Source organism: Aspergillus japonicus (assembly GCF_003184785.1).
Source record: "Aspergillus japonicus CBS 114.51 unplaced genomic scaffold BO86scaffold_16, whole genome shotgun sequence".
Taxonomy (NCBI): Eukaryota; Fungi; Ascomycota; class Eurotiomycetes; order Eurotiales; family Aspergillaceae; genus Aspergillus; species Aspergillus japonicus.
The window spans coordinates 257,164-270,284 of record NW_020291653.1 but is presented as its reverse complement, the minus strand read 5'-3'; the positions used below and the strand labels follow the sequence as shown (position 1 = coordinate 270,284).

At 59.1% G+C, this 13,121-nt stretch overlaps 5 protein-coding genes across 5 annotated transcripts; 3 read left to right on the top strand and 2 right to left on the bottom strand.

Annotated features, from left to right (window-relative positions):
- Nucleotides 1-560: 560 nt before the first annotated feature.
- On the top strand, nt 561-1,622 carry BO86DRAFT_310016 (metal dependent phosphohydrolase; the record flags this gene model as incomplete). Its single annotated transcript, XM_025667841.1, has 1 exon — nt 561-1,622. The coding sequence occupies one exon, from the start codon at nt 561-563 to the stop codon at nt 1,620-1,622; it is 1,062 nt and encodes a 353-aa protein (XP_025528948.1).
- Nucleotides 1,623-1,862: 240 nt separating this feature from the next.
- On the bottom strand, nt 1,863-3,477 carry BO86DRAFT_388265 (putative aldehyde dehydrogenase family protein). The gene has a single exon (XM_025671811.1). The coding sequence runs from the start codon at nt 3,434-3,436 to the stop codon at nt 1,943-1,945; it is 1,494 nt and encodes a 497-aa protein (XP_025528947.1). The 5' UTR covers nt 3,437-3,477; the 3' UTR covers nt 1,863-1,942.
- Nucleotides 3,478-4,730: 1,253 nt separating this feature from the next.
- BO86DRAFT_388264 (CAIB/BAIF family enzyme) lies at nt 4,731-5,819 on the top strand. The gene has a single exon (XM_025671810.1). The coding sequence runs from the start codon at nt 4,770-4,772 to the stop codon at nt 5,541-5,543; it is 774 nt and encodes a 257-aa protein (XP_025528946.1). The 5' UTR covers nt 4,731-4,769; the 3' UTR covers nt 5,544-5,819.
- Nucleotides 5,815-7,754, top strand: BO86DRAFT_388261 (FAD/NAD(P)-binding domain-containing protein). The gene is made up of 4 exons (XM_025671809.1): nt 5,815-6,359; nt 6,414-6,580; nt 6,649-6,976; nt 7,047-7,754. The coding sequence occupies exons 1-4, from the start codon at nt 5,995-5,997 to the stop codon at nt 7,630-7,632; spliced, it is 1,446 nt and encodes a 481-aa protein (XP_025528945.1). The 5' UTR covers nt 5,815-5,994; the 3' UTR covers nt 7,633-7,754.
- Nucleotides 7,755-8,438: 684 nt separating this feature from the next.
- Nucleotides 8,439-12,961, bottom strand: BO86DRAFT_388259 (putative cytoskeleton assembly control protein Sla2). The gene is made up of 12 exons (XM_025671808.1): nt 12,621-12,961; nt 12,516-12,562; nt 12,428-12,445; nt 12,256-12,331; nt 12,020-12,177; nt 11,861-11,941; nt 11,754-11,811; nt 11,521-11,705; nt 10,417-11,465; nt 10,210-10,359; nt 8,936-10,150; nt 8,439-8,873 (listed from the first exon to the last, which is right to left on the bottom strand). Exons 1-12 carry the CDS (start codon nt 12,626-12,628, stop codon nt 8,787-8,789), a joined length of 3,132 nt encoding a protein of 1,043 aa, XP_025528944.1. The 5' UTR covers nt 12,629-12,961; the 3' UTR covers nt 8,439-8,786.
- Nucleotides 12,962-13,121: the final 160 nt, after the last annotated feature.

Sequence of the window (13,121 nt, the reverse complement as noted above, 5' to 3'; positions counted from 1 at the left end):
AAGGCGTGATGATTAGGACGCTTCATGAGATACTGCTTCTCGGTGAGATCCAGCCATCAACAGGACCAGGCAACAAGTTCCGAAGTAGCTCAACCCTACGCGAAAACACCTTCGATGCCGATGGCTTGCAATGTAGATGGAGCGTTAGAAGGTTAGCATTCTCACCACTCTTCCAGAGAAATGTGGTTGAGGCTACTGCAGTCAGGATTGAGGATTGGACCATCCAAGGCAACACAACCAGCGATGCGAAATAGTCATCTATCCCCCGCGGACATCTGAAGACTTCTGTTATTCTGCATTGCATTCACCGGATCAACGTTGCTGAAATTGTTGCCTGGCTCATGTGACCTGCCCTGCAGTTGCTAATCGTGACTCTACTCGCTGTCTAGTATCCTGAACAAACCAGACCAAACCAGACTTCATTCTTCTTTCTCCTCGTACTCTACAAACATCCTCGGTTGACTATTCCTCCACCTTTTCCATCCTTTCCATCTTCTGCATCCTTCCAGCATCTCCAGATGTCATCCACCCCCGACGACGCGAGCATCATCACCCCCGAGATGGCCGCCGCCGACGACCTGAAAGCGGGGCACTTCCAGACCCTGACGATCGAAACCCCCCACCGCATCATCATCACCGACACGCTGTACGGCACACACCAGATCACAGAGCCCGTGCTCCTCGACCTCCTGCAGAGCCCGGACCTGCAACGCCTGATCGGCATCTGCCAGCACGGCGTCACCGGCCACCTGCGCCTCCTGCCGGGCGCCGTCAAGATCACGCGCTTCGAGCACTCGGTGGGCGCGTGTCTGCTCGTGCGGACGCGGGGCGCCACGCTGGAGGAGCAGGTGGCCGCGCTGCTACACGACATCAGCCACACGGTGCTCAGCCACGTCGTGGACTGGGCGCTGTCCGACAATCCGCACGAGGGGAGCTTCCACGAGGTGCACAAGGCGCGCTACCTGCAGACGACGGGCATCCCGGCCATCCTGGCGCGGCACGGCATCCCCCTGACCGTGCTGCACGAGGAGCAGTACCCGCTCGTCGAGCTGCCGGCGCCCCATCTCTGCGCGGACCGCCTCGACTACGCCCTCCGCGACGGCCTCGCCTTCGGCATGCTGACCCTCGACCGCGTGCGCGCGCTGCTGCGCTGTCTGCGCGCCTTCCCCTACCCGACCGCCCGCCACCGCATCCTCGTGCTCGAGGACCGCCGCGTCGCCCTCGCCTTCGCCCGCGTCTACCTGCAGATCGACCAGGAGGTCTGGTCCCACCCCGCCCATGCCGACATGTACAAGCGCACCGGCCGGCTGATCGGGGACCTGGTGCGCCAGGGCAAGATGGCCGAGGAAGTGCTCTGGACGCTCTCGGATGAGGAGTTCTGGGCGTTGTTGCTGCGGCTGGCGGATGCGGAGGGGGCGGCCATGTTGAAGTCGTTCGAGCGCGATGGGCTGGTGGAGGAGCACGGCCTGCCGCTGCCCAAGAATGCTAAGATCAGGACCGTCGATCCGGACGTCTGGGAGAATGAGTACGTCCCCGCGCCGCTGTCGCAGTTGAGTCCCGAATGGGCGGCGGAGCGTCAGGCCTACATCGCGCGTCGCGAGGCCACTCGGGCGTTGGACTAGTTGGGCGGGGGTGGGAACTTGGAAAGACTAGACTGGATGCTGCAGGATGAAGTACGCGATCGTGTGGCAATCTATGGACGAAATGGTTATTCTCCCTTGTATCTATCTGCATCTTGCTTGGGCATACACATTGGCGCTATATCAGAGCGGGTTGGCAGAGACGGGGCCCTGCGTGGAAGGAGATGACAGCAAGAATCAGCTGCATACGAAGTAAATGAGCACACGAACAAGACTCGTAGTCTTCATCGAACGAGAATCGCATTGTAGACCTGCAACCCAGCATCAAACTAACATCTACAGGCACAGACACCGTCTCACCCCTAGCCATACCGCGCATCCTTGGGCTCGTCGTCGAACCAAACCGGCGGCACCCCATAATTGACGACCGTACTCTTGAGCTTGGTATAGCTCTCGTAGGCAGCCAGGCCATTCTCCTTGCCAATCCCACTCTCCTTGAACCCACCCCAGGGCGACGAAGGGTCGTTCAAATGATGGCCGTTGATCCACACAATCCCAGCCTCGATCTGGTCCGCCACGCGATGCGCCTGCTTGAAATCATTCGTCCAGACCGAGGCCCCCAGCGCGTAAGCCGTACTATTGGCGATGCGCACGACCTCCTCCTCGGACTCGCACTTGATCAACGCGATGACGGGGCCAAAGACCTCGTTGCACGCCAGGTCGGAGTCCGCCTGCGTCTCGATCACCGTGGGCTCGAAATAGAACCCCTTCTGGCCGGCCACACGCCCCCCACCGCAGAGAACCCTTCCCCCCTCCTGCACAGCCCTCTCCACAAAGGCCGTGCATCTCTCCACCGCCGCCTGCGAAATCACCGGCCCAATCTGCGTCGCCTCGGCCGTGGGATCCCCGACCCGCAACGCGCGCACCCTTCGCTCCAACACCTCTTTGAATTCCCCATAAATATCCCGATGCACCAACAGCCGACTCCCCGTGACACACGTCTGCCCGCTGGCGATAAACCCCGCAAACAAGGCCGCCTGCACCGCCGTCTCGACCTCGAGACTGGCAAACAAACACACCGGCGCCTTCCCGCCGAGCTCGGCGGTAATGGGGATGAGATTCGGCGTCGCGACAGCCGCGACGGCGCGATACGTCGCCAGACCCCCGGTCAGATCGATCTTCGCCAGCGCGGGACTCTCACACACAAACCTGCCGGTGTCCGCCCCATACCCGCTGACGATCTGCAGCACCCCGTCCGGCAGCCCGGCCGCCTGGAAGAGCGGGCCCAGACGCAGCACGGACAAGGGCGCCAGCTCCGACGCTTTCAGAATGACGGCATTGCCCGCCGCCAGCGCCGCCGCGAGCTTCTTCGTCGCGATCAGCAGCGGGTGGTTGTACGGCGTGATCAGCGCCACCACGCCCAGCGGCTGCCGCGTCAGCGTGTTCACCACGCCCGGACCCTTGAACGGCGGCACGCTGCCTTCGTGTGTGCGGGCCAGGGCCCCGAAATACTCCAGCCATTCCGGGACCCGCGCGAGTTGCGTGCGCATCTCCCGGATCGGCCGGCCCGTTTGCGCGGTTTCGAGGGCGATCAGCTCCGGCAGTTGCGCGCGGAGGAGGCGCGCGGCGCTGGTGAGGACGCTGAAGCGCGTGGTGGCGGAGGCGCGCGCCCAGGTGCCCGTTTGGAAGGTTGTGAGCGAGTGCGCGATGATGCTGTGGATTGTGGTCTCGGGCGTGGCGTCGATGGTTGCGAGGGGCGTCGAGGTTGCGGGGTTGAGGACGGTGATGCGTTGCGGGGTCGCGGCGGCGTGGGCGCCGTTGATCCAGTTGGATACGTGGGGGAGGGGGTCAGCCATGGTGGGTGGGTGGTATTTGGTGGATGGAGGGTGTAGTGGTGGATGGAGGGAGTGTTGGTATATGGGTTTACTGAAGTATCGTATCTCCAGCACAGCATATGCACACTCACTCTCCTGCATATACCCCGCACATGATAAGCACTCCCCCACCTTATCATCCCATATCTTCCCCAGGCACTGAGTATCGGTGGCTCGGAGATATCTTATCTCTCTACTTGGAATCTGTTTTGAACGCATCTGGCATGCCGATTCCCATGGTACTGTATCTCATACTGTGGTAGCCTGTTGTTTCTCCGAAAGGTAAACAACTTCGCTAATCACTCAACCTTGCTCTAGACAAGCTGGCCATGGATCGGATTCTCGAATGCGAGACTCTGCAAAGACAGAGCCTCTTGCCTGCAATGCGAATCTAGTTTCTTCGTTCTCCTTGCCAGAGACAACTCTTCGACCTCATCTCCTCTCGGCAACTTGTGCCGTGTGATCGGACTTTGCCCCGAGCCATCGCCGAGATCGAGTCATACTTAATCCCTCTAAAACCCCACCCTTGAGCGTCACGCAAATCCAATCCAAAATCCATCAGAGTCCACGCGCATAAGCAAGAATGACAGCATCGGGACCCGACAGAAGCGCTTTCACCTCGCGAGACTCCGTCGCACACCTCTGGCGCGACCTCGGCCTCCCCGAAGCCAGTCTGCAGTCGCTCGACATCAGCGACCCCGAGACACCCGGTCTCCCATCCTCCTTCAAGGTGGGCCATCTGGCACAGACGTCCATCGCACTGGCCACCTTGCTCGCCGCGCAGATCCACAGCCTGCGAAACCACAACCACAACCCCCTCGCCCTCCCACCACCACCACCACCACCCCCGACCGTGACCGTTCCGTTCCGCCACGCCTGTGTGGAGTTCAACTCCTGGCGCCTCTACACGACCAACGGCAAGCCGATCCAATTCCCCCCAAGCAGCCCGGTGGGAGGTCTGCATCGGACATCCGACGGCTACGTGCGCGTGCATGACGGGTTCCCAAACCACCGGGACGGAGCCACGGCGCTCCTCGGCTGCGCGCCGGACGAGACGGACCGCGCGGCCGTCGCGGCGAAGGCGGCCGCGTGGCGGTGCGTGGACCTGGAGCAGACGGGCCTGGAGGCCGGACTCGCCCTCGCGGCGCTGCGGAGCTTCGCGCAGTGGGATGTGCTTCCGCAGGCCCGTGCCATCGCGGATACACCCATCCGTCTGCGCAAGATCGGCGACGGCGCGCCGCCAGCGGGGGCGGGGCTGCCGGACCGCCTGGGCCCCGGCGCCGATAAGTGCCTGCGCGGGCTGCGGGTGCTGGAGATGTCGCGCGTGATCGCGGCGCCCTTGGCCGGGAGGACGCTCGCCGCCCACGGCGCCGATGTCCTGTGGGTGACCAGCCCCCATCTCCCAGACTTGCCGGCACTGGATCGCGAGCTGGGCCGGGGGAAGAGGACGATACATCTGGACTTGCGGGATGGGCGGGATGAGGCGGAGCTGTTCGGGCTCCTGGATGAGGCGGACGTGTTCATCCAGGGCTACCGACCGGGGAGTCTGGCGGCGCGCGGGCTGTCCCCGGAAGCGATCGCGCGACGATGTTCGGGTCGCGGGATCATCTGCGCGAATCTGTCGGCGTATGGGCCGGAAGGGCCGTGGGCTGGCCGTCGTGGGTTCGACTCTCTGGTCCAGACGTGCTCCGGGCTGAATGTGTCCGAGGCCGAGCACTTCGGGGCTGGGGAGGCTGCCCGTCCGCTGCCGTGTCAGGCGCTGGATTATGCGGGGGGCTTCTTCCTGGCAGCCGGCGTTATGGCGGCGCTGTACAAGCAGGCGACGGAGGGCGGATCGTGGCAGGTGGATGTCTCTCTGGCCGGGGCGATGAAGTACCTGCGTTCGTTGGGACAATACGAGGGCCGCAGTGGATTTGACGCGCCCGATTATCTCCGTCCGGAGGATGTGCCGTCGGAGTACATGGAGACGCATATGACGGGGTTCGGCAAGATGACCTCGGTGCGACATGCAGGGTCCATCCAGGGCGTGGAGGTTGGATGGGAGATCATGCCGAAACCACTGGGCGCTGACGAGAAGCGATGGTTATAATGATGCGCTGCTGCAGGCCGGGAACACAGCCAACCCATCTGTGGTTGTGGTCGAGTGTCGAGTGTCGAGTGTCTCAAGGGTCAAGAGTTCGACCTTGTGTGTCATGTTGGGTGCAGTTACACACACATCGCATCTGTGCATCTGCTTCCCACACCCCCTTGCTTCTTCCCTTCGCGTGATAAAGGCGCCTGACAGGTTTTGTCGTTGCATGTTTGTTCCCCCTCTGTATGACCTCACAATGCACGGTGCATACACCCCCTCCCCCCTCCCCCCTCCCCCCTCGGTCCTCGTCTCGAATTGCTTTGTCCACGTATTCGTACCTCCGTTGGGTCATGCGGGGTAAGACCGCTGCTTCGTTATCAATCGAGGATGGCCGCTCTCTTTGTTCTTCTGCTTTGACACCACCACAACCACCACCCACCCTCCCCCGTTGTGCCACCTCCCCACCATCATGAAGGTGATCATCATCGGCGCCGAAGTCGACGGCCTCATCTGTGCGATCGCTTGCCAGCGGGAGCAATTAGACGTACTTGTTCTCGAACAAGAGGCAGAGATCGAGGTAAGGTGGAAGGAGGACGAGGGCGTGGCAGCAAGGGCTTGTTTGCTGAATTTCCGCGCTCGCCTGCAGGTCAATGCCGGTATCCAGATCCCTCCCAACGGAGCCCGAATCCTGCACCAACTGGGTCTTCTCGAGGCTGTGGCTCGCAAGGGGACTAGGACAGAGTATCTGGATCTCAGACGCTTTCATGATGGCGCGTTGATTCGGTCGATGCCGTGGGGGGAACCGGTGCGCCAGGCTTACGGGAGACCGTGGCTGTATGTAGTCTTCTGAGACAGCCAACTCAAGCTCAAGCTAATCATGCATGGAAGTCATATCACCCGGGCGGACTTTCTCGACGTCCTACTCGACAAAGCGCGACAATTAGAGATAGACATCCGGCATCATGCCGTCGTGGAGGAGATTCATTGCGGCAGCGCCGAGGTGGTTCTGAAGGATGGAGCTCGGATTCAGGGAGATGTGGTGGTTGGAGCCGATGGTTTGTTTCTCCCTGTTACTTACGAAGAGAACTCGTGCAATGCTGAAGATGGCGACGCCGTCAAATAGGGATCTACTCCAAAACTCGCGACACAGTCTTGAACCAGCCATGCCCGCCCAGCCCAGCCAACGACATCGCCTACCAAGCCACCATCTCCCGATCGGCGCTGAAAGCCCTCAACGCCGGCCACCTCGACGAGCTCTGCTCCAAGACCAAGATCACCACCTGGCTAGGCTCCGCGCAGCATACCGTCTTCTTCCCCGTCCGGCAGGGAGAAGAGTATATGCTTGTCACCTACCACACCCACAGCGCTCCTCCAGCAGCAGCAGCAGTAGTAGCAGCAGCAGCAGACGGTCTCTCCCAGATGCAAGCACTGCATCAAGGCTGGGACATCCGGTGAAGCCCCCTTCACTCTCCCAAATTCCACCTAACCCCACCCGTAACTAACAGACAAAAACCATCTTAGACTCCAAACCATCCTCGCGCACGCAACCTTCTTCTCCCAAACCACCCAGCACACCCTTCGCACCCTCCCCACCTGGACCAATGCCCGCCTCATCCTCCTCGGCCCCGCCAGCCGCATCATCCCGTCCTACCAAGCCCAAGACCTAGCCGCCACCCTCGAAGACGCCGCCGTGCTCAGCACGCTTCTCGGCCTCCTCGCCCACCATAACCCAGAGCCCCGCCTGCTGCCGCGCCTGCTGCCGGAGATCCTCGCCCTCCACGAGACCCTCCGCAAGCCGGCCGCCGTCCAGGCCGTCCAGGACGGCCTGCTCAGCCGCCGCGTGCTGCAGGTCGGCCATCCGGTGGGCCAGGCCCTCCGCAACTGGTTCCTCGGCGGGGCGGGCATCACGCGCGACACGGACGCCGGGTGGTTGAAGCTGGTCTCGGCGCAGCAGGAGCCAAGGCTAGGGGGCGGGCTCCTCGGCGAGACGAGGGCGCGGTTCGAGGCGTGGAGGACGGAGCGGCTGCCGCTGTTGCTGGCGGCGGAGTCGAGGTCGTCGGCGGGATACGGCATTGGACGGAAGCGGTTGCGGTGTTGGACGTATTGACTTTCATGCCGCGGACCGGTGCATATGCGAAGAAGGTCCCCCGTCCAGTGGGGGTGAGGTAGGTATTTCTTTTGGGGGGTGTTTGTTTCGTCTGAACTCAGATCCTCAATTCAAGACCGAACTGCTTGCAAATGAATTCCTCTCCCCATCGTAGGCTTAGGATGTAGAATGTCGGACGGAGTATCGAGGTGAGATCCCTTCCCATCAAAAATCAAGTGCGAGGGCGAGGGCGTGGGTGTGGGTGTGGGTGTGCCTTCTTTATTGGGGCGGTCATCCTTCTTCCTATTCCTTCTTTCCTCCTGTTCTTCCTGCGACACCTCATGTTCTTAGCATCAGTCGGAGCATCCCCCCTGAACGTGAATTCTATTACATTTACCGCTTGTCGCACTGTACAAGAGGTACGGAGTAGTACAGTACAGTTCGCGCTTAGCGAACAACTGAACAACCCCCTTCTCCACTCGGACCCATCGCATCCTCCCCCCTCCCCCCTCCCCGCACAAGATCTACCCCTACTGCCCCACTCGCCTACTGTATAGTGGGGTCTTGGGTCCCAGCCAGATGTGCTCGTTCCATTAAGACCCTGAGGATGCAAATTCAGCGTGGCTTCGGGAACTTTCAGTGTTGTTGCGACACTGCTGCTCCTGCTGCTGCTGCTGCTGCTGCTGCTGCATTGCGGTGAGCACAGCTAAATGTAACTGGTGTCAGAGTACACTTCTGACATCCTTAGACCAAGTGTCTCGAGTGGACATAGTATGTGTTCAGGCAGCACGCAACTGGTCATGCCTTGGTACAATTTACAACGCGGCTCAGACCTGGACAAGATTGCTATCGACTAATCTAGTAAAAAGGAAGAGCGCAAGGGCTGACTCGTGGTATATCCAACGAACTAGAAGCGACCGGGGGAGGTGTATTGGCTGCAGGTAGAATAAATAACAACAGTGCAAAACCAATGCCATGCACGACTGCCAATGGGAAAGGGAACTGGGAAGGAAGGCTGATGACAAGAAAGTAAAGAGAATCAAGAGAAGGGCCCTGGGTCGGCCATTGGAACCGACGAAATAGTAGGTACAACGACGCTGACAACCATCGCAACATGCGACAACCGCACACAAAAAACCACCCACTTCTCAGTCACATCGATCATCCCCGCGCAATTACTCTTCCTGGTAGGAGATCTTGCGCATCTCTCCCAGGCGTTGGCGGGCGCGAGCAAGACTGTTCTCCAGCTGCAGAATTTCGACCTGCAATACCAAAACGAGTCAGCTTTCTTGACTCCAGAAACAAGTCTAGATGAAGGGTTTACCTGTTGCTCCATCTCCCGCACCTTGAACTCGTGAGAGCCGAGCTTGCTGTAGTCGACCGCTTCGTTGTCCTCCTGGTTCTTCTCCTTAATGATGCTCTGCACCTGCCGCACCAAGGCCCGGCACGCGGCGCCAACGGCCTTGCTAGCGCTCTCCAGGCGGTCTTGGGTCTTGCTCATGAAGCTAGCTTTGACACGACTGGCCGCCACCAGCTGAGCCGTGCTAGCAGCCACGTCGTTACTGGCCACGATCAGCTGCTCGGGCGAGTTGCGGCCGGAGATCACCCCATCGGCCGTCTCGATCAGAGTGTTGGTCGAGTTGGCGACGGCCTTGGCTGCCGAGATCAACCCCTCCGTCCAGCGGTTGTTCTTCTTGTAGAAGGCGGTGCGCGACGAGCTACCACGGCCCTCGCGGACGATCTCCTGCTGCGACTCGGTCGCCGCCTTGATCAACTCAGCGATGGCGCTGGTCACGGCAATAGCAGCTTCCAGGATAACGTCGTTGATGCGAAGCTCATACGTGGTGTAGCCATCACGAGGCTTCTTTTTGAGCTTCGCCAGGCGCTGCGCCGCAGCATCGATGGCATCCGCCGCCTTCAGAAGCTCCTGGTCGACAAGGTCGCCGAGGTCTCCATTCGTCGTGATTCTCGCGCTCTTGGGCGCGAACACGTCGACCAACTTCGACAGAGCCTGCAAGTCTCTTTGCACCTCCAGGTTGTTGTTGATCACCACGTCGGTCTTCTGCAGAGCCTCCAGTCCCTCCAGTCGGAACGACTGCAGGCCCCGGAAGAACCGTACTGTGGCCTGTGCAGACTTGCGGGCGGCGTTCAGCAGCTGATCGGCGTTCTTGTCGTCCTTAGCGAGGCGAGTCAGTCCCTTCGTGTTGCTGAGGACATCGGCAATGGAGCCGGAAAAGATCGACACTGTACGGATGATCTCCGCGTGCGTGCTGTTGGGTCCATCGGCGATGAAGTTGTTGAAGGCAGTGGAGAACTCGGTTGCCGACGCAGACGCCTTCTCGATCTGGGAAAGCACATAGGGAGGCGAGGCGTTCTGGTTACCAGCCTGCATAGTAGAGTCCACTTCGTACAAAGCATCATCCACCCGCTGAACACCAGTCTGCAGAACGGAATCGATGATGTCGTTGATCTTGGCCACTGTGCCGTGCAAGACTTGATCAATTTGAGTATCAAGAGCTGTGTCGACATCGCCTTGGCTCTGTGAAAAGCAGCGGGTTAGCCACAACACTTTCTTTTGTTTGCGCAGGGTAGACGTACCAGTTTCAACTCTTCGAGTTCCATCAGAGCCTGCTCCATTCCGGACTTGTACACCTCGATTTCCTCGTCCTTTTCGCGAAGAGCGAGCTCGTGGTCGCCATCGCGTTCCGAGTTTCTGGAAGAGTACTCCTCCAGAGCACGGGTTTTTTTCTGCATGCGGTTACTTCGTGGCCAGCTTCAAATACGCCCTGATGCAACAGCACTTACCCTGAGAGACTCCTCCAGATCGGCCATCTCACGGTTGTATTTCGACAACAATGTGGAGATCTCAGTACCCTTCGAGCGCTCGGCGTTCTCTGCGCGATCAAGGGCCATTCGGAGCTCCCGCTTGAGTTTCTCTAACTCCTCCTTGTTGTTGCCCGTCAAACGATCTCGGTCATGCAGTGCGCGATCTCTCTCGCGAATCATGTCGGCCAGCTCCAAGTTCTTGGTCTTGAGCTCACGTTCGAGCTTCTCACGCCGCTCGATCGCCTCCTGGGCTGACGCGGCCTTGAGCTTGAGGCTCTTCGTGGTCTGCAGCAGATCCAGATGCTCTTGGCGCAGTTGCGAGTAAAGCTTAGCTAGAGCCTCATACTTCGACCGCCAGGTGTTCACTTGCTCCTGCAGGGATCGGATTTGATCATCCTTGGAAGCGTTTTGCAGGTTCAAGTTCGCGGTTAACTGGTTCATTTGTTCCTCCAAGTCCTTGACTCTACGATCGTACTGTTGCAGCATCAACTGATCGCGCTCATATTGAGCCCTGGCATTCAAGTTCTCTTGCTCAAGCTCAGCCAGTCGACCTTGTGTTTGAGTCTGGTATTGATCGCGCAACAGTTGCTCATGAGCCAGACGCTGTTGCTCCGCCTGGAGGCGTTGTTGTTCCTCGAAATCCTGCTGCGCCTGCTGCTGCGCCAAGAGTTGTTGGCGCTGTTGATCCTCCCACTGTTGTTGCAAGCGGCGCTGCTCCGCCTCATATTCCTCCTGCTGGCGCTTCGCTTCGGTGGTCCAGAAGTCGTTGATGGGTTCTGGATCTGCAGCCACCGGCTTGGGGGGTGGGGTGGGTTCGGGCTCGGGCTCTTTGGCCGGTCTTCTCGGAAGAGCGGGACGATCATCGTCTTCTGACAGGAGATTGGGGGGATCCTGCGGCAGCTTGGGAACAGTAATTAAACTGGTGAGGTACCGCAGATTGGAGCATTCGTAGTAGAACCGCACAAGGCGGTAGTGTTGGGCGTCATATCGGCCACGGAGAGGCTCCAAGGCTTCGTGGTCACCAGTCGCTAAAAGGGCACTCGTTAGTCTCCATGGAGCAGTCATAGGGGAGGTAGGGCCTACTGGTGTGCATAGCCCTTAGCATGCTGGTGATGAACTTGTAAATGCCGTAGCTCTCCTGCACCAGCGGGACCAACGCAGAGATCCGGCATTCATTGTTTGTGCCCGACTGGAAATGCGAGAAAATGAGTTTCTGGAAGGCATCGATCTGGTCCTGAAGAGTCATGAGGTCGCTAATAGTCTCGTAGCTATCATAGTGTCAGCCAAGTTCGATGCTAGTGTCGGGATTCGCATACCCCTCATTAGGATCATTGATCGTCTTCAGACTGATGTACTCCTCGTACTCGAAGAGGCCTGCGAAGGATTAGTGTGTATCCAAAAGCCAGACGACCGGTTTCCGCACCATTGAACTCGGGGTGGTTCCGGTGGAAGGCAAGCTTCGACTCGAGGAAGTAGACATACTCCCGGATCAGGGGACCGTATCCTAGCACATCACGATGGGTCATCAGTACTGAGCTCTAACGGCGTGTAACTTGTATCTTCATTTCAGATGACCACCCACCTCGAAGACCCTCACCCCCAACACCTCGCATGAGGCTGTCAATCCAGTTGGCATGTTGTTGCGCTTCACGGATCACTATCGGGTGGCCCTCTTGCAGCACCTTGTGGATCGTGATAAGCGCTTTGAAGGTTTGCACCTCGTCGGCGAGGACCGGCTGGCTGTGACGCAGAAGCGGGATGATTAGCCGTCCCCATCATCGCAAATGAGCATTGTGAAAAGTGAGGGCGACAACATACACCTTCATTCCAGCCCAGAAGGCCGCAGAGGATTTATGGTCCCATGTATAGACGATGCAGCTCCGAACATGTTTCCCTGGGCGAGCATTAGCGACGGACGGTCAGACGCGAATGCAGTGCGGAGCGGTGCTTCGGAGGTCGAGAGGGTGGTGCTGATGAGATCAATGCGTACGTTTCGGGGCGGTTTCCTCTGCGGTTGGAAATCTGATCAGTCACGAGAAGCTAGAAGCCATCGTTGGATTGAGCTACACTCGACTTACCGATGCTGGTAGCTTTGCGAATGTTGATGGCCAAATCAGCCTCCGTGCTAGACACATCATGTCAGTCAGTCTGCGCATTTCTGGTAGAGTATAGATGACGCATACCGACTCATCTTGACGGGTGCAGAGCTCTTGCTCTTGCTCTTGGGTGGGAGAGAATCAGGGGATCAGGGGACGGGGAAGTGCGGCGGGAGCCGGTGGGCCCGAGTGCGCAACTTAATCAATCAGTGGAATGGAATCAAAGGTGCGCTCAACGGAGGAAAAGGGGGAGGCCGATGGGAAGGATTCAAAAGATAGGAGAATGTGACAGTCGACCGGCACTGAAGGGAAAAGAATGTAAGGAAGGAATTGGAAAAAGAGGGGACAGATAGACAGATAAACCGAGAGCGATAGGGGAGTGAGAGGAGTGAGTGAGTGAGTGAGTGAGTGAGTGAGTGCAGTGGGTGGGTTGGGTGAGGAAATGACGTTCTGGGGGGGGGGAAGACGGAGGGGAGCGAAAGGTGATTGACGGCTGCGGCCTATCCTTGGCGCTACCGCCGCGTCAACTGGGCATGAATACTGATCACTGATACTCCAAAAGTATACCGACTACGTAAGAATGCTCAA

What these genes read in the sequence shown, in the direction of transcription:
- BO86DRAFT_388265 (XM_025671811.1), bottom strand. Translation starts at nt 3,436, where the DNA reads ATGGCTGACCCCCTCCCCCACGTATCCAACTGGATCAACGGCGCCCAC.
- BO86DRAFT_388264 (XM_025671810.1), top strand. Translation starts at nt 4,770, where the DNA reads ATGTCGCGCGTGATCGCGGCGCCCTTGGCCGGGAGGACGCTCGCCGCC.
- BO86DRAFT_388261 (XM_025671809.1), top strand. Translation starts at nt 5,995, where the DNA reads ATGAAGGTGATCATCATCGGCGCCGAAGTCGACGGCCTCATCTGTGCG. An exon ending in GCTTACGGGAGACCGTGGCT is followed by an intron (nt 6,360 to 6,413) that starts GTATGTAGTCTT and finishes CATGCATGGAAG; the next exon opens with TCATATCACCCGGGCGGACT. An exon ending in TGTGGTGGTTGGAGCCGATG is followed by an intron (nt 6,581 to 6,648) that starts GTTTGTTTCTCC and finishes GCCGTCAAATAG; the next exon opens with GGATCTACTCCAAAACTCGC.
- BO86DRAFT_388259 (XM_025671808.1), bottom strand. An exon ending in GCTAAGGGCTATGCACACCA is followed by an intron (nt 11,466 to 11,520) that starts GTAGGCCCTACC and finishes GTGCCCTTTTAG; the next exon opens with CGACTGGTGACCACGAAGCC. An exon ending in ATCTGGAGGAGTCTCTCAGG is followed by an intron (nt 10,360 to 10,416) that starts GTAAGTGCTGTT and finishes AACCGCATGCAG; the next exon opens with AAAAAAACCCGTGCTCTGGA.